Raw genomic sequence first — 25919 nt, forward strand, 5'->3', positions numbered from 1 at the left:
TCCCATTGCATGAAGCCTGGGATTAAGTATCCGTAATCCGAACCTTAAATTACAACATAGTGACAAACTCAGTGTACCCATCAAACATGAGATTTAAACAGCCTCCATGACATTTAACTGTCTGGTGTTTCCTTTCCAACGTGGCTTTAGTGCCATAACAGTTCAAAAGGGGGAAAATCCCAAATGAAAAATATCAACACATTTTGTAAGAAAACGTGCCCGGAAGGAGGGAGAGCAGAATAAGGCCTGATTTGTTATCCGAGTTAACAGAGACCTCATTGTTTTGTGTACTATCTGAATTACAGCCTCCTGATGACAGTAGTAACTATAACACCGTCTAACTCATTACTCACTGTGAAATTTCATTTACTTTAAGAAAAAGACCAATAACATATTTATTAAATTTCCTTAGGCATACTCACATCCCCCTCAATAAGATGGACATATCTAGCAGTATATCCAGGGATGGGAGCCAATATGCCCCAGACTAAGACTGTGCTAGATTTGCTACCAAGTAAGCACAGCGGAAGGGAACCAGCCCCTGCTCTGCTGATACGTGATTCTTGGGAAGCCACTTAACATCTCTGTTAATGATGGATCTGTTTTCCACTCTGTAAAACATGAGCTAATATTATTTTGCCTACCTCACAAGTTTACTGTGAAGGTCAAATGAAATAATAATATATGTGAAATTAATTTACAAATTATATTACCAGAAATAGCTAGATAATCACCTACCACTTGTCCTTTAGTAAATGTCACATACTAGCAAAGCTGACGTACAGATTTCTCTGAGTGTGTTCACCTTATAGTAACAAAGAGAATTTTTTAAAAAATCTACTCGGGGGACTTCCTTGGTGGTCCCAGTGGTTAAGACTCCGCATTTCCACTGCAGGGGGTGCAGATTTGATCCCTGGTCTGGGAACTAAGATCCCACATGCTGTGCAGCGTGGCCAAAAAATTAAATTAAATTAAAAAAATGAAAAGAACTATAAAATAAGAAAATAAAAATCTACTTGGGAATTCCCTGGGGGTCCAGTGGTTAGGACTCCAGGCTTTCACTGCCAGGGACCTGCGTTCAATCCCTGGTTGGGGAACTAAGATCCCACAAGCCTCAGGGCGTGGCCAAAAAAAAAAAAAAACACAGCAGGCATTTAAAAAAATAAATAATCTACTCGTCTCTGAGAAGGACACAACAAACACTTTCTTATCTACAGAGCTATGGAAGAGGTAACTGGTAAAGCTGATCTTTCCACAATGGATCTATATATTTTTTTAAAAAATATCTTCAAATGGTTCAGCTATGCCTTTCTAAAAGTGTGAAAATGGAGTATCAGATCAAGATGTAGCCAGAGACTTCATATGTGACAAGCATCACATACTAGGTCATTTTACCTAGTACCTCAGTCTCTGCAAAATGCCATGTGGCTCAGAGTACTAAAAACTAGTCCTCTCTTTGTCTCCCCACTGGTCATCCCAGCTGCTTCCTCAATACCTCTGGCAAAAAGAAAATAAGGAGAATTGAGAATTCAAAATTATCTTAGATACAGGACATGCCTACCACCCCTCTTTAGGTTTCCTTGACCTAATTCCTTTCTGAACTAAGCACAGGAACCCACAAAAGACTGATGATGTAGTTTACTGGCTGACCCCCTGACCCCAGTAATTCTCTGAACTATACTGCCAACTTGCACCAGAACTTTAACTAAAGAAAAATTGCACAGATGTCCAAAAGTAGACTGAAAGCTAGAAAGGCTTCAAGTCACACACACAGTATACACACAAAAGAAAAATTTATCCCACTACCATTTTTGTTGATCATTTATCAACTATGTTGAACTGTATATACATTTTCAGTCATAACAGTAAGAAAAAAGGAAGAAACATAATAATAAGCACCTTTTTTTTTTTTTTTTTGTGGTACACAGGCCTCTCACTGTTGTGGCCTCTCCCGTTGCAGAGCACAGGCTCCGGACGCGCAGGCTCAGTGGCCATGGCTCACGGGCCCAGCCGCTCTGCGGCATGTGGGATCTTCCCAGACCGGGTCACAAACCCGTGTCCCCTGCATCAGCAGGCGGACTCTCAACCACTGCGCCACCAGGGAAGCCCAATAATAAGCACTTTTGAGGAAATTCTGCCAGGGGCAAATACTTTAGACACTGCTTACTCTTATTTCATTATAAAGAGGCCAAAATTTGCCTTTGCAATATAAACAAACAATATAAAGTGCTTGAGGCCGCACTTGCCTTCTGAGATGGCCCACACTCTGTGGAATGTGTTTCTCTCTAAATAAATCCATTTCTTACCTATCAAACAAAAATAATAATAATGATGATAATAAAGTGCTTGAGCACTTGAAATCCTAATTTCCTGTGAAACCCTTGCTCTCTCCCATCATTTGGAACTTGCTAACATTTCTCAAATAATCCTCTGAGTAGAATTTCCATTTTCTCAGAAGTGTCCCACAAGTAGACAAAATGTTTGTGTCAAGGCCATTGGCTTTTACTATTTACTTAATTTTTGTACCCTTCTGTTGAAAAATAATTTATTGATGTTGACAAAATCATTGCACCATCTTTGTCCCTGATTATGATTTGTAAGCCACTTGAAGGAAAAGTGACCTATCCAATTTTTTGTACTGATGACATTTGTTCCAACATTTTAGTCTTTTTTTTTTAAAGAACTTGTTTTTGTTTGTGTAGGTTTGGCGATTTCTAAAAATACCAAAGCACACCATAAAACATATTATCTGTTTAATGATCTGATGATGTGATGACCTCATCTTAGGAGACCTTGAATTTCAAGAGTCCCTGAATTATAAACAAGATAATTATTTAAGGCCAACTTCAACCTGATCTCTATTGCTCTTCTAAGAAGTTTTTGTGTATGAAATAATAATATCCATTACCAGCAAAGCCAGAGAAGCATACTTACCAAGTGAACATAAGGCACAAAGTATCCAAAAAGTGCAAGTGGTATTCCAACTGCCCACACTGCATATGCTGTCACCTTGAAGATGGCAAAATTGAAAATTTTTTTTGGAGGACTGAACTTTCTCCTGGAAAAGAGGGAGAATCTGTTGCCTCCTTTGGTTCCACTGTCTTTATCTTTGGCACTGGAAGCAAGAGGTCGGTAAGTAAAGCCAGCCAGAAAGAGAACAAACATGAAGATGCAGAGGACCCTCAGGGTATAAAAGAGGCCCACGCTGTCAGTCAGTACCCTTAAAAGGAAAGGCAGCAAAATTGTGAAGATACTGCTGCCGGCGGTGACAATGCCATTCACCAGTCCAAGGCGCTTCTTGAAATAGTGTCCCAAAATGACCAATGAAGGCTGGTAGGCAAAGGAGCAGCCACAGGCAAATATGATTCCATAGGTCAGGTACAGAGGCTCGATGGAGCTGTGTAAAGACGAAAAAGATGGAAAGCAGCTTTCATTATTTTTATCATGTGCTTGGTAGAATAAAACCTTATTTTAAAACTGGGTTTCAGTTAATCAAAATATTTTCTACAAATAAAAATCAACCAAAAACAGAGGTGAAAAACTTAATAAGTCAAGAATACAACACTAAAATATTTTAATTTAATGTGAACGGATAATAAAAAATGCCTTGAGTATGTGAAAAAATGACCGTTAAGGTCATCAGTGATTTGATTCCTCCTTCTCTTTCTATGGATTTCAGGCAAACCATGCAACACTGGGTAAAAACTGTTGTGTTCTCTGCAACTCAGAAATAAAGGACAGTGCCAGGAAGGGCCTCAGTAAAACTGACAATGATTAAAATTAAAAATAAAAAAAAAAAACTAGTCGTGATAAAAGTTTTTAAAAAGTACAATTTAACTATGAAAGCTCACTTTTTTAATGGAGCTTTCCCAGGCACTTACTAAGCAATCTACTCAAAGAAAAGGCTGCATCTGATATTTTCTCCACAAGGTTATGTCACAAACGTTTGCACAGGGGAGCAGTTCTGTTGCATTCTGCTGGCCTAAGGGCTGCAGACCAACCTTCGCCCTGTACTGCACTGTTCTTGGTATTGTGCAAGATAAGGAGGAATCATATTCTGATTGCAGGAATACTAAATGAAGTGTGTTCACTAGTGATCCCAGTTTGTAAGCTTTAGGGCCGTGTATGTCTCAAAAAAATAATAAAGGATTAAGAATTCTTTATTTTAACCAAATAATTATACACTTCTTATGAAAGTAAATGAACACAGGGAATTCCCTGGCGGCCCAGTGGTTACGACTCCTCGTTCTCACTGCCGAGAGGTCCTGAGTTCGATCTCTGGTCAGGGAGCTAAGATCCCACAAGGCTCACGGTGGGGCAAAAAAAAAAAAGAAAAAGAAAAAGAGAGGGCTGAAGCAAGAGGAGGCTGCAGATGGAAGAAAGTAAAAAAACAAAACAAAACAGTAAAGGAACATACAGCATCAAATTCTTTGAAACAATTAAGGTAAGGAGTGAAAGAAAACTAAAGTTTTTTTTCTTTTGAAAAGTTCAATTCAAAAGGCTGTTTATCAGTAGTAAAGGCAAGCTATTTATTAGAAACTAAGATAGATAAAGTTGGTTAATAATTAAATTTTGGACAATAATTCTAGCCTAGCAATATGCTGAGGTAATCACAAGGAATTCTAGAATCTGATAAAATTAAGGCAGGTTGTCAATCCTCTCTCCCTGAGATGCCCTTTCCCCCTCTATTAATCCACAGTTAGAACCATCTTCAAATCAGGCTCAAGAGCCACTCCCAGACTCTCCCAGATTAACCCTACCTCACTCTGATCACCCTTTACTGAAACTCCACAATAAACATATATTTAACAGCTACTATGTTCCAGATACTTGGTGAAAAGAATATTTAAAATGTGGTTATGCCCTACTTCTAGTCTGCTTAGTGAAACAAGACATCTACGCCAGATAATAAGAATACAGAACAAAATATAAATAATACTTCACTCATTCTGCATCAGTTTTTCCACATAAGTAGTTTTCCAGGTAACTACAACTTACTTCTTAAGGTGCTAATTTATTTTTATTTAACAATTTTAAAGGAAAAATCTAAATCTAAATACATTTCTCTGCCTTCTTCAAAGTGTATATTAAAAATAGTATTGACAGCAAAGTATCATCATGAACACCAGTATCTACACAATTATACCACATTATTATAAAGCTGTCAGTTGGAAAACCAGAGAGCCACTGACATAAATCACAGACATTCTTTTGCACAACATTTAAACAGAGAGTGCTGGGTAAGATTAACTTTGTATCTCTCCCACAGAGTAAAGTACATAAGCTTTGTGATGGCATTTTCACTGCTGCTGGAACCTTTTTTACTTCTAAATTTTCACCTTAGTAACAGGTGGTTCAAACTATTGAAGTATGACAACTGAATAAGTACAGTGTAAATCAGTAAGGTATCAAATATGTGTGGAAAAAGGATTCAAAGAAGAGACACTGATGCAACCTGGGGGTGCTAGAGAAGGCTTTCCTAAAAAGGCAGAACTTGAACTAGAGGAAAAGAGAGTTGGTCCACTGTTTGACACTTGGAATTTACACTACATCTCCCCCTTGCGCCTGTGTATTGTTCTGAAAGTTTGGCAGCTTTTGATCGGTGGGGGGTTAAATAATGAAACTGAATAGAAAACATGACAACATTACATATAGTAAGGTAAAGATGGCTTCAAGACATTTTGTTTTAGTTAGGGGTGGGGATGGGGGAGGGAAAGAGAAAGAAAGAACTAGGTCACAATGTAAAATACATTTCATAATTTTTATTTCTCAGCGGTCAAAAATATTTGAGAAACACTGCTTGCTGTAAGCAGGTTTGTGTATATGTGTTTTGTCTACCAAATTAGGTAATAAGTTACATGGATTTTCTATCTCTTACTTTCTCTCTCCACCAAAGCCTGAGTGTTAACACTTCAGCAAGCGCTAAGAATACTGACAATGGGTACCTGGAAGCTTCCAGACCAAGGGGGTTTCTGACAAGGTGGTTATCACGCAATGCTGTATTACTGATAAAGAAGAACTAAAAGTAAATGATCTCACAGAGCTATCTAAGCAGAATCTTATTCCAAACAAAACTGGGTTTCTTTAAAAAAGAAACTTTAGAAGAAGAAAAAAAAACAAAACACAAAGGCACTTTAAAGGTAGAATATTTATTTTCTAACAAAAAATTAAAATAATTGTTTAGGGACTTCCCTGGCAGCACGGTGGTTGAGACTCCGCCTGCCAATGCAGGGGACACAGGTTCATGCCCTGGTCCAGGAAGATCCCACATGCCGCAGAGCAACTAAGCCTGTGCACCACAACTACCGAGCCCGCGTGCCACAACTACTGAAGCCTGCACTCTAGAGCCCATGCTCCACAAAAAGAGAAGCCACAGCAATGAGAAGCCCACGCACCACAACAGAGTAGCCCCCGCTCGCCACAACTAGAGACAGCCCGTGCACAGAAACGAAGACCCAACACAGCCATAAATAAATAAATAAATAAATAATTGTTTAGAAGCCAAATAAAATGTCTAAGTTAGGTGAAAGAAAGAGGCTCACTCTAGAGTTCAGAAAGGGGTATATATGGGGAGAATGGGAGTAAAATTAGCAAACCAAGGATTCTGTTGATTAAATCCTGAATATTTAAAAATAAACATGGCGGGAATTCCCTGGCGGTCCAGTGGTTAGGATGCCATGCTTCCACTGCAGTGGGCCTGGGTTTGATCTATGGTTGGGGAACTAAGATCCTATATGTTGCGTGGTGCAACCAAAATAAATAAACAAATAAATAAAGATTACAGGAACAAGAAAATAAAATAAAAATAGGGCTTCCCTGGTGGCACAATGGTTGAGAGTCCGCCTGCCAATGCAGGGGACACGGGTTCGTGCCCCAGTCTGGGAAGATCCCACATTCCACGGAGCGGCTGGGCCCATGAGCCATGGCCGCTGAGCCTGCGCGTCTGGAGCCTGTGCTCCGCAGCGGGAGAGGCCTCAACAGTGAGAGGCCCGTGTACTGCAAAAAAAAAAACAAAAAAACAGGGTAGGGGCTTCCCTGTTGGCACAGTGGTTAAGAATCCACCAGCCAATGCAGCGGACACAGGTTCGAGCCCTGGTCCAGGAAGATCCCACATGCCAAGGAGCAACTAAGCCCATGTGCCACAACTACTGAGCCTGCGCTCTAGAGCCCATGAGCCATAACTACTGAGCCTGTGTGTCACAACTATTGAAGCCCACATGCCTAGAGCCCACGCTCCGCGACAAGAGAAGCCACTGCAATGAGAAGCCCACGCACCGCAACGAGGAGTAGCTCCCACTCGCCAAAACTAGAGAAAGCCCACAAAGCAACAACGAAAACCCAAGCAGCCAAAAATAAAATAAATTAAATAAAAAATAAAGATGGCAAGCAACATAAGTTTGATTTTTTTTTTCTAATAACTACAATAATGCTTTTCAACTAGAGCACGAAGATAGCTAGGGAAGAGAAAGGCACAGGATGAAAATAAACTACTAAAGTAGAGACAGAATGAAAATCATCTCAAGGTTTTTCTTGTTAATCACCTCCTGTTAGCCAGACCTACCTATTAAACCAGTGTTTCACCAACTGGGGATTATTCTGACAATGAAAGGGTATTTACAGGTAGAACTGGAGCTGGAGGGAGAGGTGCTTCTATGGTAATGTGCCCACCAGCTCTTTGCAGTTAGTTTCCCTGCAGTGCACAACAGCTTTTAATAGACACAGGGAAAAGAGTGTTGATAGGAAGTTATATTTTAAGCTGCATTTGACCACTTCATTTTGTCATGATCTTTTTAAATTTCAGCATTGTTCTTTTTTTAAAAAGAGTCCCAGGCAGAATAAACCCAAGGAGAAACACACCAAGACACATAGTAATCAAGCTGACAAAAATTAAAGACAAAGAAAAATTATTGAAAGCAACAAGGGAAAAACAACAAATAACATACAAGGGAACTCCCAGAAGGTTAACAGCTGATTTCTCAGTGGAAACTCTACAAGCCAGAAGGTAGTGGCATGATATATTTAAAGTGATGATGAAAGGGAAGAACCTACTACCAAGATTACTCTACCCAGAAAGGATGTCATTCAGATTCGATGGAGAAATCAAAAGCTTTACAGACAAGCAAAAGCTAAGAAAATTCAGCACACCAAACCAGCTCTACAACAAATGCTAGGGTAACTTCTCTAAGTGGGAAAAACAAGAGAAGAAAAGGACCTACAAAAACAAATCCAAAACAATTAAGAAAATGGTAATATGGGCTTCCCTGGTGGCACAGTGGTTGAGAGTCCGCCTGCCCATGCAGGGGACACGGGTTCGTACCCCGGTCTGGGAGGATCCCACATGCCACAGAGCGGCTAGGCCCGTAAGCCATGGCAGCTGAGCCTGCGCATCCAGAGGCTGCGTGTCCAGAGCCTGTGCGTCCGGAGGCTGTGCTCTGCAACGGGAGAGCCACAGCAGTGAGAGGCCCGCGTACCGCAAAAAAACAAAAACAAACAAAAGAAAATGGTAATAGGAACATACATATCAATAATTACCTTAAGTGTGAATGGATTAAATGCTCCAACCAAACGACACAAGCTCACTGAATGGATACAAAAACAAGACCCATATATATGCTGTCTACAAGAGACCCACTTCAGACCTAGGGACATATTCAGACTGAAAGTGAGCGGATAGAAAAAGATATTCAGTGCAAACGGAAATCAAAAGAAAGCTGCAGTTGCAATACTCACATCAGACAAAATAGACTTTAAAATAAAGAATGTTACAAGAGACAAGGAAGGACACTACATAATGATCAAGGGATCTATCCAAGAAGAAGATATAACAATTGTAAATATTTATGCACCCAAAATAGGAGCACCGCAATACATAAGGCAACTGCTAACAGATGTAAAAGAGGAAATCGACAGTAACACAAAATAGTTGGGGACTTTAACACCTCACTTACACCAATGGACAGATCATCCAAAATGAAAATAAATAAGGAAACAGAATCTTTAAATGATACAATAGACCAGATAGATTTAACTGATATTTATAGGACATTCCATCCAAAAACAGCAGATTACACTTTCTTCTCAAGTGTGCACAGAACATTCTCCAGGCTAGACCACATCTAGGATCACAAATCAAGCCTCAGTAAATTTAAGAAAACTGAAATCATATCAAGCATCTTTTCGGACCACAACACCATGAGATTAGAAATAAATTACAGGGAAAAAAATGTAAAAAACACAAACACATGGAGGCTAAACAATACGTTACTAAATAACCAAGAGATCACAGAAGAAATCAAAGAGGAAATCAAAAAGTACCTAGAGACAAATGACAGTGAAAACACGATGATCCAAAACCTATGGGATGCAGCAAAAGCAGTTCTAAGAGGGAAGTTTATAGCAATATAAGCCTAACTCAAGAAACAAGAAAAACCTCAAATAAACAATCTAACCTTATACGCAAAAGAACCAGAGAAAGAGCAAACAAAACCCAAAGTTAGTAGAAGGAAAGAAATCATAAAGATCAGAGCAGAAATAAATGAAATAGAAACAAAGAAAACAACAGCAAAGACCAATAAAACAAAAAGCTGGTTCTTTGAGAAGATAAACAAAACTGATGAAACTTTAGCCAGACTCATCAAGAAAAAGAGGGAGAGGACACAAATCAATAAAATTAGAAATGAAATAGAAGTTACCACAGACACTGCAGAAATACAAAGCATCCTAAGAGACTGCTACAAGCAACTCTATGCCAATAAAATGGACAACCTGGAAGAAATGGACAAATTCTTAGAAAGGTTAAAACTTCCAAGACTGAACCAGGAAGAAACAGAAGATATGAACAGACCACTCACAAGTAAGGAAATCGAAACTGTGATTAAAAATCTTCCAACAGGGCTTCCCTGGTGGCATAGTGGTTGACAGTCCACCTGCAGATGCAGGGGACACGGGTTCGTGCCCCGGTCCAGGAAGATCCCACATCCCATGGAGCGGCTGGGCCCGTGAGCCATGGCCACTGAGTCTGCGCATCCGGAGCCTGTGCTCCGCAACAGGAGAGGCCACAACAGTGAGAGGCCCACATACCGCAAAAGAAAAAAAAAAATCTTCCAACAAACAAAAGTGCAGGACCAGATGGCTTCACCAGTGAATTCTATCAAACATTTAGAGAAGAGCTAACACCTATCCTTCTCAAACTCTTCCAAAATATTGCAGAGGAAGGAACACTTCCAAACTCATTCTATGAGGCCACCACCACCCTGATACCAAAACCAGACAGAGATACTACAAAAAAAGAAAATTACAGACTAATATCACTAATGAATACAGACGCGAAAATCCTCAACAAAATCGTAGCAAACAGAACCCAACAACACATTAAAAGGATCATACCCCAGGATCAAGTGGGATTTATCCCAGGGATACAAGGATTCTGCAATATACGCAAATCAATGTGATACACCATATTATCAAACTGAAGAATAAAAACCATATGATCATCTCAATAGACGCAGAAAAAGCTTTTTACAAAATTCAACAGCCATTTATGATAAAAACTCTCCAGAAAGTGGGCACACAGGGAAACTACCTCAACATAATAAAGGCCATATATGATAAACCCATAGCAAACATCATTCTCAATGGTGAAAAACTGAAAGCATTTTCTCTAAGATCAGGAACAAGACAAGGATGTCCAGTCTCGCCCCTATTATTCAACATAGTTTTGGAAGTCCTAGCCATGGCAATCAGAGAAGAAAAAGAAATAAAAGGAATACAAATTGGAAAAGAAGAAGTAAAACAGTCACTGTTTACAGATGACATGATACTATACGTAGAGAATCCTAAATATGCCACCAGAAAACGACTAGAGCTAATCAATGAATCTGGTAGAACAGCAGGATACAAAATTAATGCATAGAAATCTCTTGCATTCCTATACACTAATGATGAAAAATCTGAAAGAGAAATTAAGGAAACACTCCTATTTACCACTGCAACAAAAAGAATAAAATACCTAGGAATAAACCTACCTAAGGAGGTAAAAGACCTGTACTCAGAAAACTATAAGACACTGATGAAAGAAATTAAAGATGATACTAACAGATGAAGAGATATACCATGTTCTTAGATTGGAGGAATCAATATTGTGAAAATGACTATACTACCCAAAGAAATCTACAGATTCAGTGCAATCCCTATCAAATTACCAATGGCATTTTTTTTTTTTACAGAACTAGAAAAAAAATCTTAAAATTTGTATGGAGACCCCATAAAAATAGCCAAAGCAGCCTGAGGGAAAAAAATGGAGCTGGAGGAAACAGACTCCCTCACTTCAGACTATACTACAAAGCTACAGTAATCAAGACAATATGGTACTGGCACAAAAACAGAATTACAGATCAATGGAACAGGATAGAAAGCCCAGAGATAAACCCACGCACCTTTGGTCAACTAATCTATGACAAAGGAGGCACAGATATACAATGGAGAAAAGACAGCTTCTTCAATAAGTGGTGCTGGGAAAACTGGACAACTATATGTAAAAGAATGAAATTAGAACACTCCCTGACACTATACACAAAAATAAAGTCAAAATGATTAAAGACCTAAATGTAAGATCAGACACTATAAAACTCTTAGAGGAAAACATAGGAAGAACACTCTTTGACATAAATCACAGCAAGATCTTTTTTGATCTACCTCCTAGAGTAATGGAAATAAAAACAAAAATAAACAAATGGGACCTAATGAAACTTGAAAGCTTTTGCAAGGCAAAGGAAACTACAAACAAGACGAAAAGACAACCCTCAGAATGAGAGAAAATATTTGCAAATGAATCAATGGACAAAGGATTAATCTCTAAAAAGATTTATAAATACATAAATCTCTAAAATACATAAACAACTCATGTAGCTCAATATTTAAAAAACAAACAACCCAATCAAAATATGGGCAGAAGAAAAAAAAAATGGGCAGAAGATCTAAACAGACATTTCTCCAAAGAAGGCATACAGATGGCCAAGAAGCACATGAAAAGCTACTCAACATCACTAATTATTAGAGAAATGCAAATCAAAACCACAATGAGGTATCATCTCACACCAATTAGAATGGGCATCATCAGAAAATCTACAAACAACAAATGCTGGAGAGGGTGTGGAGAAAAGGGAACCCTCTTGCACTGTTGGTGGGAATGTAAATTGATATAGCCACTATGGAGAACAGTATGGAGGTTCCTTAAAAAACTAAAAATAGAATTACCATATGACCCAGCAATCCCACTACTGGGCATATACCCAGAGAAAACCATAATTCAAAAAGACACATGCACCCCAATGTTCATTGCAGCATTATTTACAATAGCCAGGTCATGGAAGCAACCTAAATGCCCATCGACAGATGAATGGATAAAGAAGATGTGGTACATTTATACAATGGAATATTACTCAATCATAAAATGGAAGATGTGGTCCATTTATACAATGGAATATTACTCAATCATAAAAAGGAATAAAATTGGGTCATTTGTAGAGACGTGGATGGATCTAGAGGCTGTCATACAGAGTGAAGTAAGTGAGAAAGAGAATAACAAATATTGTATATTAACACATATATGTGGAACCTAGAAAAATGGTACAGATGAACCGGTGTGCAGGGCAGAGACGCAGATGTAGAGACCAAACGTATGGACACCAGAGGGGAGAGTGGCGGGGGGCAGGGTGGTAGTGTGATGAATTGGGAGATTGGGATTGACATGTATACACTAATAAGTATACAATGGGTAACTAATAAGAACCTGCTGTATAAAAAAATAAATAAAATTTTTAAAATAAATAAAATTTTAAAAATAAATAAATAAAATTAAAAAAAGAATGCAGGCAGGAATTCTCTACCTGGGTTGAAATGAATAGCAAAGTCTGGATTTCATTAATGAAAATATTTCATATCAAGCCTATGAACAACCACTTCAAAATACCACTTCTCGGACCCTTTGGGGCTCAGACTGAGTTGACTTTAAACTAAGCTTATTGTTTTAGACAACTTACTGTTATGAGTTAAGATTCTTCTGTGAATGGAAAAAACAAAAGGAGAAACATTTTTTCTTGGCTCCAGAGAACATATGTATCCTGACTGACATCTACCTCTGAGGCACTGCAAGCAAAAGCATTCAAATTCACAAGCTCTGATTTGCTGCTGTAGACAACAATGCGTTAAGTTACGCTGCTTAGTTTAAGTACTGAAAAGGAGGATTTTTCCCTGTAAACAGCAAAGTTTCTGAAAGGAAATCTTTAAGGTAGCTAACAGTTTTTGAAAAGTGACATGAAGAAGCCAAGTCCTTACCTTACAAAAGAACTTGATACGAGTCCAACAAATCCAACAGCAGCACCCACGACAGCTGTTCTCCGGCAACCAAACATGTCTGTGAAGACGCTGACAATTGGGCAGCAGAAGAAAATCATCCCCATGGAGAGAGAACTTACCCATGCTGTAAAAGAGGAAACAAAGGGACGTTATGACATGGTAAATTCTATTTGTCCTTACCTAATAAGATATAATATATATTCAGAAAAGTATTAATGCAGAAAAGATATTACCCAGATTGATGAATGGGGAGAAGTTGGAATAAGTAACAAATCTGAATCACAGATGAAAGGACTGACCAATACTAATTATAATTAGCAAAGCAATTATTTGTGTTTAATGGAACTCTTGAAAAATTTGTATTCTTAAATAAATCAAACATTCTCCTGTGACCTAATCACTACTAATCTCTATCCTGATATCTACGGTTAATTTTAAGCAACTTCTAATCTATGGAAAGAAATTTATTTCAAAAAATTGAGATACGTTTAGGAACACATGCCTAGGTGATCAAACTGCAAAGAAATGATGACCACCGAACTCAATACAGTGGTGAAACTCAGGGGAGAAAAAGGAATTATAACCATCTGGACCCAGTAGATAAGAACTGAACATTTGCCTAGAGTCTGGGCTTTGTGCTTTTGTTACAGGAATCAAGTAGTACACAGGTAGGTTGTTTGTTGACCTGGGTAACAGTTACTGTGTATTCACTTTACTTATAAAACCATACATACATTTTATCTTCTTTTCTGAAAGTATGCTATCTTTCACAATAGAAAAGATTTAAGAATCAGGACATAATTTCCTGTTCTGATCTGTAAAGACCAAAACAAAGGGAAAGCCAAAAAGAGAAACATACTGAGTACAAATGATCATAAGTTTGTGCCCAAGAAATGACTGATCTTATAGGATATCAAGTCTGTAAATTCTTAAAAAGTATATAAACTAGTGGGGCCTAAGTGAACATGAGCTATAAAACAAACAGACCTGGGTCCAAATCTCCCAGCTCTGTAACTACAATATATCCTTCAGCAGGTCACTTCCTCTGAGTCTGTTTTCTCATCTGGAAAGGGAATTGAACACAGACTTTTCCAGAATTATTAAGGATTAGAGAAAATGTATCTAAACCTCTGCATCTAGCACAAGAACAATTAATAATTCAGAGTTTTAACAACAACAACAAATTGTCTTATAAAATGAAACAGATGATCTCCAATGCTCCATCCAGCTCTGACAGTCTACTAGTATATTACTCTATTTCCTCAGCAAAGGAATTAAGTGCAGATCCTGTGCTAATGACCATTTCTTAATAACATGGTCCAAATGGATCTTCATCAGACTAACAATTTCATTTAATTCTTTGCCTTCTTACCTTTTAAATTATTTTTTAGTTATGTATATTTTAATCAGCCATAATTCTCTTTTCTTTCTTCCCTTACCAGAAAGGAGACTATGATCTTAAAACAAAACACAATAGGATGCAAATAGAGATTATCATACTAAGTGAAGTCAGAAAGAGAAAGACAAATACCATATGATATCACTTATATGTGGAATCTAAAATATGGCACAAATGAACCTATCTACAAAACAGAAACAGACTCATAGACATAGAAAACAGACTTGTGGTTGCCAAGGCGGAGGGAAGATGGAGAGGGATTGACTGGGAGTTTGGGGTTGGTAGACGCAAACTACTAAATTTAGAATGGATAAACAACAAGGTCCTAATGTATAGCACAGGGAACTATATTCAATATCCTGTGATAAACCATAATGGAAAAGAATATATAAAAAAAGAAAGTCTATATGTGTATAACTGAGTCACTGCTGTACAGCAGAGATTGGTACAACACTGTAAATCAACTACACTTCAATAAAACACACACACACACACACACACACACACAATGAAGAGACTGTACAAACAATGCAGTCTTGGCTTAGGTGTTGGTGGGGGAATTCAGAAGTGGACAGCAGAGAGGCGATTGGCCAGATGAACTAGCACAACCTCAACCCCAGATGTGCAGAGCTGTTTAGTATGGGCTTGCTCAAGAAGAAGTGCAAATTTTTTAGTCTATGTTATATAAAAATGTCACTGATTTATAATAATTTAATCTTATTCAAAAAAAGTTTAGTCATCTATCCTGTTTATGAAACAACCTAAACAACCTAGGCAGACTAGAAGAATAACATCCTAACCTTTATTTTTGGATAAAGGTGCTTTTACAATTAAGTGAAACACCAGCACTAAATAGGAGCCCACTTTAAGAAATCCAAGAGCGGAATTCCCTGGAGGTCCAGTGGTTAGGAGGACACCGCATTTCCACTGCAGGGGGCACAGGTTCGATCCCAGGTCAGGAAACTACGACCCCACATTCCGTGTGGTCCGGCCAAAAAAAAAGAAATCTTAAGAACATACAGCAGCATTGCATGTAATGCTCACATAAGTCAAGGCACTTTTCAAGAATAAAAACAACACTTAATGCATTACCATAGATTTCGGACTACTGCAATGCCAAACGTGAAAATTTTTACAGAATTTTTATGTCCACTGAACATGCACTAACTGCAGGATATAACCAAATATAACTTTATTTTTGTCTCGGCTATCCTCTTAAAATGTATGCAGGGAGAAAATGTTCCCCTGGCACTGGATGACCACTCAGCAGCCCCACACGTTTCTTCTAGCCAGTGCTAAGTAACAAAGTCCTACAGTCACTTTAGGTTACAAACCTATCTTCACTAGGTAATCAAATCTCTTTTCCCACCCCCATCTGGGAAAGAGTAAGCTCAGCTATGTCTCTTTTCCACGACCCTTCTCCCCTTCCCTAGCTGCTGTTGTCTCCAAAGTGGATATGAGAGAGAGCAGTGCTGGGAGACAGAAGGCAACGAGATTCCAACTTAAGAGGTCCTGCCAAAAGGCCTGTCTGGTGATGTCTGAAGTGGACTCTTTTCCTCAGATTCACTTCTGTGGGTTCTTCAGAGTCTCACCTCAGAGTTTCTTCTGGCTATAGCTCCACCGACATGGACAGTTCAGTGGATAGTTCATTCTCCTCCTGGCTTTTTGGCTGTCACTTAAAAGACTCACTGTTGGAGCCTCATTGCCCTTCTAGGCAGTTTATTTGGGCAGGAATTAAAACAGCTCCAGGCCGCCTCTCTCCTCCACTAGGCCTGCCTCTGCTCTGCAGGAAGTATTCATATTTCCTTTGCCCTGACAAACACTGGAGTGTAGGCAAATTCCAACACAGCCTACCTCTTGCTGTGGGAGCAGTCAGCCAGCTACAGTTCTCTCCTTGACAGATTTCTCAGGGGATCCAGACCTCAGTCCTCTGTACACCCTAACTGAAGAGAATTCTTTAAATCTCTAAGTGGTCCCTCTAAAGCTCCTCTCACTAGATAACAAGTGAGTCTGTACCCCCAGTTCTCCCATGGTGTGTGTGTGGGGGGGGAAGCAACAGCATAATTTTTAAAAGAATCCTCACAAAATGTTCTTCCATGACCCGTAAGTATCCTTCTTATGTGTTTTAGAGCCTCTAACTGGTTCTTGAACATGAAATACCCCACTTCCAAATTTCACACTCTTGTACTTTAATGCCTCTGCTAAAGTTCCAACATCTTTTTTTTCTTTTTTTAATTTTTGGCCACACCACGCGGCATGCAGGATCTTAGTTCCCCAACCAGTGACGGAACCCGTGCCCCTGCAGTGCAAGTGGGGAGTCTTAACCACTGGACCGCCAGGGAAGTCCCCCAACATCATTTTTTTTTTAAATAAATTTATTTACTTTTGGCTGTGTTGGGTCTTCGTTTCTGTGCGAGGGCTTTCTCTAGTTGTGGCAAGCAGGGGCTACTCTTCATTGCGGTGTGTGGGCCTTTCACTGTCGTAGCCTCTCTTGTTGCAGGTCACAGGCTCCAGACGCGCAGGCTCAGTAGTTGTGGCTCACGGGCCTAGTTGCTCCGCGACATGTGGGATCTTCCCAGACCAGGGCTCGAACCCGTGTCCCCTGCATTGGCAGGCAGATTCTCAACCACTGCGCCACCAGGGAAGCCCCTCCCCAACATCTTATGTTACAATAAAAATTAGGAACAGATGAGGTTAGGTCTATCTTCTGAGCAAATTCAAGAAGAAATTAATTCTTGTGAAGATTAAGCGAGACTCTTTTTTTTTTTTTTAATTTTTGGCCTCACTGCACTGCATGTGGGATCTTAACTTCCCGAACCAGGGACTGAACCCATGCCCCCTGCAGTGGAAGCAGGTAGTCCTAACCACTAGATCACCAGGAAATTCAAGAAATTCATTTTTTAAAAAATTTTTATTGGAGTATAGTTGATTTACAATGTTGTGTTAGTTTCACGTGTACTGCAAAATGAATCAGTTATACATATACATATATCCACTCTTTTTTTCTAATATTCTTTTCCCATATAGGCCATTACAGAGAGTACTGAGTAGAGTTCACTGTTCTATACAGCAGGCTCTTATCAGTTATCTATTTTATATATAGTAGTGTGTGTATGTCAATCTCAATCTTCCAATTTATCCTTTCCCCTCTTATCCCCTGGTAACCATAAGTTTGTTTTCCACACCTGTGACTCTACTTCTGCTTTGTAAATAAGTTCATTTGTACCCTTTTTTTTTTAAGATTCCACATATAAGCAATATCATATGATATTTGTCTTTCTGTGTCTGACTTACTTCACTCAGTATGACAATCTCTAGGTCCATCCATGTTGCTGTAAATGGCATTATGTTGTTCTTTTTTATGACTAATATTCCACTGTATATATGTACCACATCTTCTTTATCCATTCCTCTGTTGATGGACATTTAGGTTGTTTCCATGTCCTGGCTATGGTAAATAGTGCTGCAGTGAACATTGGGGGTACATGTATCTTCTCAAATTATGATTTTCTCTGAATATATGCCCAGGAGTGAAATTGCTGGGTCATATGGTAGCTCTATTTTTAGTTTTTTAAGGAACCTCCATACTGTTCTCCATAGTGGCTACCAATTTATATCCCCACCAACAGTGCAGGAAAGTTCCCTTTTCTCCACACCCTCTCCAGCATTTACTGTTTGTAGGGTCTTTTAAAAATATTTATTTATTTGGTTGTGCCAGGTCTTAGCTGCGGCAGGTGGGCTCCTTAGCTGTAGTGAGTGTGTGGGATCTAGTTCCCTGACCAGCAATCGAACGAGGGCCCCCTGCATTGGGAGTGCGGAGTCTTATCCACTGCGCCACCAGTGAAGTCCCCATTTGTAGATTTTTTTATGATGCCCATTCTGACCAGTGTGAGGTGATACCTCATTGTATATGTAGAAATAATGAAGAAATAATGCCCCCCACCCCAAAATCACAAATTTTGTGAAAACCATTAACTTACAAAAACAAAACAAAAAACATTAACTTACAAACCTAAGAAGCTCAGAGAAATGCCAGCAGTATAAACTCTAAGCAAACCATTCCTAAGCACATCATGGTTAATCTTCTGAATGCCAAAGATAAAAAGACAATTCTGAAAGCATCCAGAGAAAAACGACATACCGAGGGAGAACAATGATACCATTATCAGTTGGCTTCTCATAAGAACTAATGGAGGACAGAAGACACTGGAACTGTCATAATAAAAGGGCTGAAAGAGAATAAACTGTCAATCATGAATTCTACAAACAGCTACTAGCCTTCAAAAAGTGAAAGCAGGGCGTCCCTGGTGGCCCAGTGGTTGAGAGTCCACCTGCCGATGCAGGGGACACGGGTTCGTGCCCCACTCCGGGAAGATCCCACATGCCACGGAGTGGCTAGGCGCATGAGCCATGGCCGCTGAGCCTGCGCGTCCGGAGCCTGTGCTCCGTAACAGGAGAGGCCACAACAGTGAGAGGCCCGTGTACCGCAAAAAAAAAAAAAAAAAAAAGTGAAGGCAAAATAAAGATATTTTCAGAAAATAAAAACTGAGAGACTCTGTCACCAGATTTCCACTGCAAGAAATCTTAAAGAAAGTTCTATAGACTGAAGGGAAATGATACCAGCTAGCAATTTGGGTCCAAAGGAAGGACTGAAACATACAAACACACACAACACACTGTTTTCTCATAATTTCTTTATAAGTATATGACTATTTAAAGCAAAAATTATAACACCGTATATAGATGTATTATATACATGACAATGACAGTGCTAAAGATGAAGGTAAATGAAAATCTACTGCCACAAGATTCCTATATTTCATCTGAAGCAACTTCATATCAACTTAAAATACACTGAGATGTATGCTGTAATCCCTAGAGAAAGCACTTTAAAAAATGCAAAGAGATACAGCTTGAAAGCCAATAGAGAAATTAAAATTGATTACTAAAAATTAGTTAATTAATTAAAGGAAGGCAGAAGAGAAAGAACAGAAGAACAAGAGGCAGATGAGGCACATAGAAAACAAATAGCAAAATGTCAGACCTAAATATGCCCATATCAGTAATGACATTAAATAAAGACTCCAATCAAATGACAAGATTGTCTAACTGGATAAAAAAAAAATCAAGAATCAATTATATTCTGTTTAAAGAGATGCACTTTAAATATAAATATACAAATAACTTGGAAATAAAAAAGATGTCATGTAAATAATAACCCCAAGTACGCTGGAGTGACTGTACTAATATTAGACAAAATAGACCTCAAGACAAGTAGTATTACTAGAAACAAAGAGGGCTACTTCATAATGATAAAAGTCTCAACACATCAGGAAGATATAACAATGACAAGCTTATGTACAGCTAATATAACACAGCTTCAGAAATACAGGAAGGAAGTGTGATCCCTACCTTATACCATATTTTTAAGTTACCTCAAAATGGATCACAAAACTGAAATGTGAAACTGAAAAGTATAAAACGTCTAGAAGAAAATATTGGAGAAAATCTTTTGTGACCTTGGGTTAGGCAAAGATTTCTTAGATACAACACCAAAAACATAATCCAGGGACTTCCCTGGTGGCACAGTGGTTAAGAATCCGCCTGCCAATGCCAGGGACACAGTTTGATCCCTGGTCCGCGAAGATCCCACATGCCACGGAACAACTAAGCCCATGTGCCTAAACTACTGAGCCTGCGCTCTACAGCCTGCAAGCTACAACTACTGAGCCCATGTGCCACAACTACTGAAGCCCGCACACCTAGAGCCCACGCTCCACAAGAGAAGCCACCACAATGAGAGGCCTGCGCACCACAGTGAAGAGTAGCCCCCGCTCGCTGCAACTAGAGAAAGCCCTCATGCAGCAAAAAAGACCCAACACAGCCAAAAATAACATAAATTAATTATTTAATTTAAAAAATATCCACTAAAGAAAAGGGAACCCTCCTACACTGTTGGTGGGAATGTAAATTGGTGTAGCCACTATGGAGAACAGTATGGAGGTTCCTTAAAAAACAAAAAATAGTTACCATATGATCCAGCAATCCCACTCCTGGGCATATATCTGGAAAAACAAATACTTTAATTCAAAACGATACATGCACCCCAATATTCATAGCACTATTTTCAATAGCCAAGACATGGAAGCAACCGAAGTGTCCATCAACAGATGAATGGTTAAGAAGACGTGGTATATATGTGTATACACACACACACACAATGGAATACTACTCAGCCATAAAAAATAATGAAATAATGCCATTTGCAGCAACATGGATGGACCTAGAGATTATCATATTAAGTGAAGTAAACAGAAAAGAGGAAGACAAATACTATATTATATCACTGATATGTGGAAACTGAAATATGATACAAATGAACTTATTTACAAAACAGAAACACTCACAGACATAACAAACAAACTTATTACCAAAGGGGAAAAGGGGTGGGGGAGGGATAAATTAGAAGTTTGGGATTAGCAGATAAAAACTACTATATATAAAATAGATAAACAAAAAGGTCCTACTATATAGCACAGGGAACTTTATTCACTATCCTGTAATAAATCATAAAGGAAAAAATATGAAATATATATTTATATGTATATATCTGAATCACTTTGCTGTACACTAGAAACTATATAATATATATATACGCATGTATATACATCTGAATCACTGTGCTGTACACCAGAAACTAACACCCTGTAAACTGACTATACTTCAATTTTAAAAATAATAATTTCAGGGGCTTCCCTGGTGGCGCAGTGGTTGAGAGTCTGCCTGCCGATGCAGGGTACACGGGTTCATGCCCCAGTCCGAGAAGATCCCACATGCCGCAGAGCGGCTGGGCCCGTGAGCCATGGCCGCTGAGCCTGTGCGTCCGGAGCCTGTGCTCTGCAACGGGAGAGGCCACAGCAGTGATAGGCCCGCGTACCACACAAAAAAATAATAATAATAATGATAATAATAATTTCATTAAATAGCAAAGAAATAAGAGAGAGCATAGGAAAACAATATAAAAGATTAACAAAACTAAGAGCTGGTTCTTTAGAAAGATAAACAAAACTGAGAAGCCTTTAGCTAGACTAACCAAAAAAAACAAAAAAGACAGGACTCAAATAATATTGTAAAGGTACATGTACAGCATGGTGACTATAGGTTAACAGTACTCTATTGTACACTTGGAAGTTGCTAAGAGCATAAATCCTAAAATGCTCACCACAAAAATAAAATTGTAACTAGGTGAGATGATAGATGTGTTAACTAACCTATTTGTGGTAATCATTTCACACTATGTATGTATATAAAATAAACACACTGTACACCTCAAAAAAATAGAAAAATCCCACCAGGCGCTCAGAGCCAGGCACCATGCTTGATGCTGATGAAAAGCTATCCCTCCCCAGAGAAGCTCACAATCTAACTTAATTACAAAATCTAGACCTCAGTCAAGATGACACAGTGAATTCATCCTCTGTTCCAAACACAAATTAACAATAAAGTCAAAATATTTTTTAAAAAAAGAAAAGGATACTGACAAAAAAAAAAAAAACACCTAGCCATGAGCTACAGACTAGCTGCAAAAAGGGATGGGGCAGTAAGTTGAGCCTGCCTGCTGGGGCCCAGGTCAGGAAGCAGGCATTGGCAATTGTAAAGAGGACAGAACGTGCTCCCTGTGAGATAGAAAAGGAGAGCCAAGCTCACCGGCTGAGGTGAGAGCAGAACTCCCCCCACACCTTGTGACAGGAGGTTAAAGGTGAGAACTTAGTGATTCCTATATACATTAAAGATTTGAGGGCTTCCCTGGTAGCGCAGTGGTTGAGAGTCCACCTGCCGATGCAGGGGACACGGGTTCGTGCCCCGATCCGGGAAGATCCCACATGCCGCGGAGTGGCTGGGCCCGTGAGCCATGGCCGCTGAGCCTGCGTGTTCGGAGCCTGTGCTCTGCAACGGGAGAGGCCACAACAGTGAGAGGCCTGCGTACAGAAAAAAAAAAAAAAAAAAAAAAAAAAAAATTTGAAACCCTACAAGCCTCTAGGGGAGGAGGATACAGACTCAGCCTCATGACCAGGCCCTGAAACAAGGTACCCACTGGCTCTCTGGCTGGGTCTGTAAGACTTTCAGAAACTTAAAAGGCCTAATTCTAAACTGAGAATTCAGGGAGCCAGGTGGAAGAAAGTATAAACTGTTAGGTAGGAAGGGTAAAAAAAGGAGAGAATCAAACAAAACAATATACCTCCTACTCAGAATGATTCTGTAAACTCAAATTCCAAACAACTGAAGCCAATCCAATGCTAAGACAGCCAACAAAATCACCAATTAGCAAATACAGTCACTCCAGATGAAATTAATTCTATAGACCCATCTGACCACTCCAAAATGACTATGTTTACAACTTTTGAAGAAATAAAATAATTTTCATTTTAGAAAATAATAAATTATGAAACAAATAAGCAAAAATAAAACAAGTACATTAAAAAATGAACAAAAACAATGAAACAAGCGAAACTAAAACAAGTGCATAAAAAAGTATTCATTAGAAATTCTGGATATGAAAAAAAAGTCACTGAAATTAAAAAATTCAATAATGGAAAAAACTTTTTATTCCAGATTACAAAGCTAAAAAAAAAAAACTTTAGGATCTTAAAATAAAGGAGAAAATCTTGACCTCATGATAGAAAAGGACTTCTAGACATAAGCATAAATCATGAAGGAAAATATGGATAAAATCTGACCTCACTAAAATACAAATTCTGTGCAACAAAAGACACTAGAATCAAAGCAAGAAGAGATGAGCCACAGAATGGGAGATCACTGCAGTACATATCACTAGTAAATTATCATCTTGCATTTATAAAAATAGCCTGTGAGTCATTAAGAAAAAGACAGTGCAGCAGAAAAACAGGCAGAAGAGTTGAGAGGAAATATACAAAAGAGAAAACACAATGGCCAACTAACATTTACAAAGATGCTCATTAGCAATCAGAAAAATGCAAATGAAAAGAATAATAAGTCACCATAATTTGGCAAAAATTAAGAAGTCTGACCACACCATGTTTTAGCGAGACTATGGGAAAATAAGAACTCTTATGCATACCAACGTAAATTGAAATAACCACTGTGAACAGTAATTTGGCAACATCTAGCAAAGCCAAAGATGTGCATACCCAAATTCTAGCAATTCCACTCCCAGGTGTGTACACCAGAGAAACCGAACACATGTGCACAAGGAGACATGATTAAGAATGTTCACCAAAGCATTGTTTGTAATAGTAAAAGAACTGGAAACAACCTAAATGCTCATCAGCATTAGAACAAATAAATAAATGTATTAACACATACAATGGAATATGGACTCACACATATGAAGTAACAGTATAAAACATGATGGAAATAATAAAAACAAATTCAGGATAGTGATTACCTCTGGGAAGGCATAGATAAAGATTAGGAATGGAGAAGGGTACAAAGGGGACTACAATTGATTCTGTAATGTTTCACATCTTTTTAAAAGGAGAAAACACTAGAATCTGACTACTAAGTAGTTATATAGAACAGACATTTGTTATATTATTCTCTACATTCCTCTGTCTGAAATACTGAATAAAAAAGATACATGAAGTTAGTTTTCAGATCCTCAAAAGGTTATTCTAGCAGAGGCAAAATAGCTTTACAAGAAAGGGCCAAAAACAGAGACAATTTCAAACTCCCTCCATTTGAAAGCTTGCTTTAAAAATGAGAGAGACGCTATTCTGGCAAAATGGAAACCTTCAAATCTCACTTACTAGACGCGGGCCTCACACTGCCGTGGCCTCTCCCGTTGTGGAGCACAGGCTCCGGACACACAGGCTCAGCGGCCATGGCTCACGGGCCCAGCTGCTCCGTGGCATGTGGGCTCTTCCCGGACCAGGGAATGAACCCGCGTCCCCTGCATCGGCAGGTGGACTCTCAACCACTGCGCCACCAGGGAAGCCCTACTAGTTCTTTTAAAACATGAATACAACAGAAAGAGTGGAGTCAAGAGGGCAAACTAGGAGGACGCGGAATTCGCGTCTCCTCACAACTAGGGCACCTACCAGGCCAACGGTGGGGGACCACAGACACCTAAGGGGACGGGAGGAACCCCCAGCGACGGGGTAGGACGTGGGGCATGGGGGGGGTGAGGGGGGAAGAGAAGTGGAGGCGAGATGGGACTGGTGCCCCTGAGGGGTGGCTGGGGGAGGGGAAGGGATCCCACGCCCTAAGGGGGAAATTGGGGGGCCATTGGGAGGGCAGAGGATCAAAAGGGAGCTTGGCCAGGCTTTCCCTGCCCACTTGGGCACCCAGAAGCCTGCTGAGATCCCGGGCCTGACTCTCTGCCCACCAAAGCCCCCTCCAGCCATGCGGGTCCTGAGGTAATTGAAGGAAGGGAAGGGGGAGCAAAAGTAAAGGCCAGACCTCCGAGACGAGCACCCCTGAGGGGTGGCTGGGGGAGGGGAGGAGTTCCTACACCCAGCAAGACCCACCCATGGTTAGGGGTCCAGTGGTGACGGGAGAAACCCTGGGGGAGATGGTGGGGGAAGGGCACAAAGGAACGGAAGGGAACAGGGCCAGTGCTTTCCCTGTCAACTTAGGCACTGGGAAGCTTGTTGGGCTCCCGGGCCTAATCCTGTGCCTCCTGTCGCGCAGAACCCAGGCCCCGCCCCTACACCCCCACTAGGGCCCTACCTCTACACTCCAAGACCCCCTCCAACACGCTAGGCCTAAACCCCGCCCACACAGCCTCACTCAGGGACCTACCTCCAAACTCTGGAACTCCACACTCCAGAGGCCCTCCTTCCCACGTGCTGCCTCTCCCCTTCCACGCAGGTCCTAAGGAGAGGCCCCGACCCACGCTTCAACATCGCCCCGCCTAGGCCCCACCCCACGCTCAAACGTCACCCCCCCACACCCACCTAGGTCCCGCCCCACCCAAAACCAGACCCTGCCTAAGTCCCACCCCTGCCTAAACTCCACCCCCATAGACAAGGCTTTTTTTTTCCTTTTTTCCTCTTTTAGATTGGGGTTGTTTTACCTTGCTGATTCATTGTTGTTGATTCTTTTATATTTTTATTTTTCCTAATAAATATTTTATTTTTCTAATTTTATTTTATTCTTTATACTTTGTTAGTGATCTCTCCTT

The 25919-nt window shown here is 39.8% G+C and overlaps 1 protein-coding gene across 1 annotated transcript in view; it reads right to left on the bottom strand.

Moving 5' to 3' along the window:
* Positions 1 to 25919, bottom strand: part of SLC16A10 (solute carrier family 16 member 10) — a 133307-nt gene that overhangs the window by 34447 nt on the left and 72941 nt on the right. Inside the window, exons 2-3 of the mRNA XM_065889053.1 lie at positions 13336 to 13480; positions 2935 to 3397 (exon numbers count right to left, since the gene is read on the bottom strand). Of these exons, the coding sequence (XP_065745125.1) occupies positions 2935 to 3397; positions 13336 to 13480 (608 nt within the window). The remainder of the gene's footprint in view (positions 1 to 2934; positions 3398 to 13335; positions 13481 to 25919) is intronic.

This window comes from Phocoena phocoena, chromosome 12 (genome assembly GCF_963924675.1).
Source record: "Phocoena phocoena chromosome 12, mPhoPho1.1, whole genome shotgun sequence".
Lineage (NCBI taxonomy): Eukaryota > Metazoa > Chordata > Mammalia > Artiodactyla > Phocoenidae > Phocoena > Phocoena phocoena.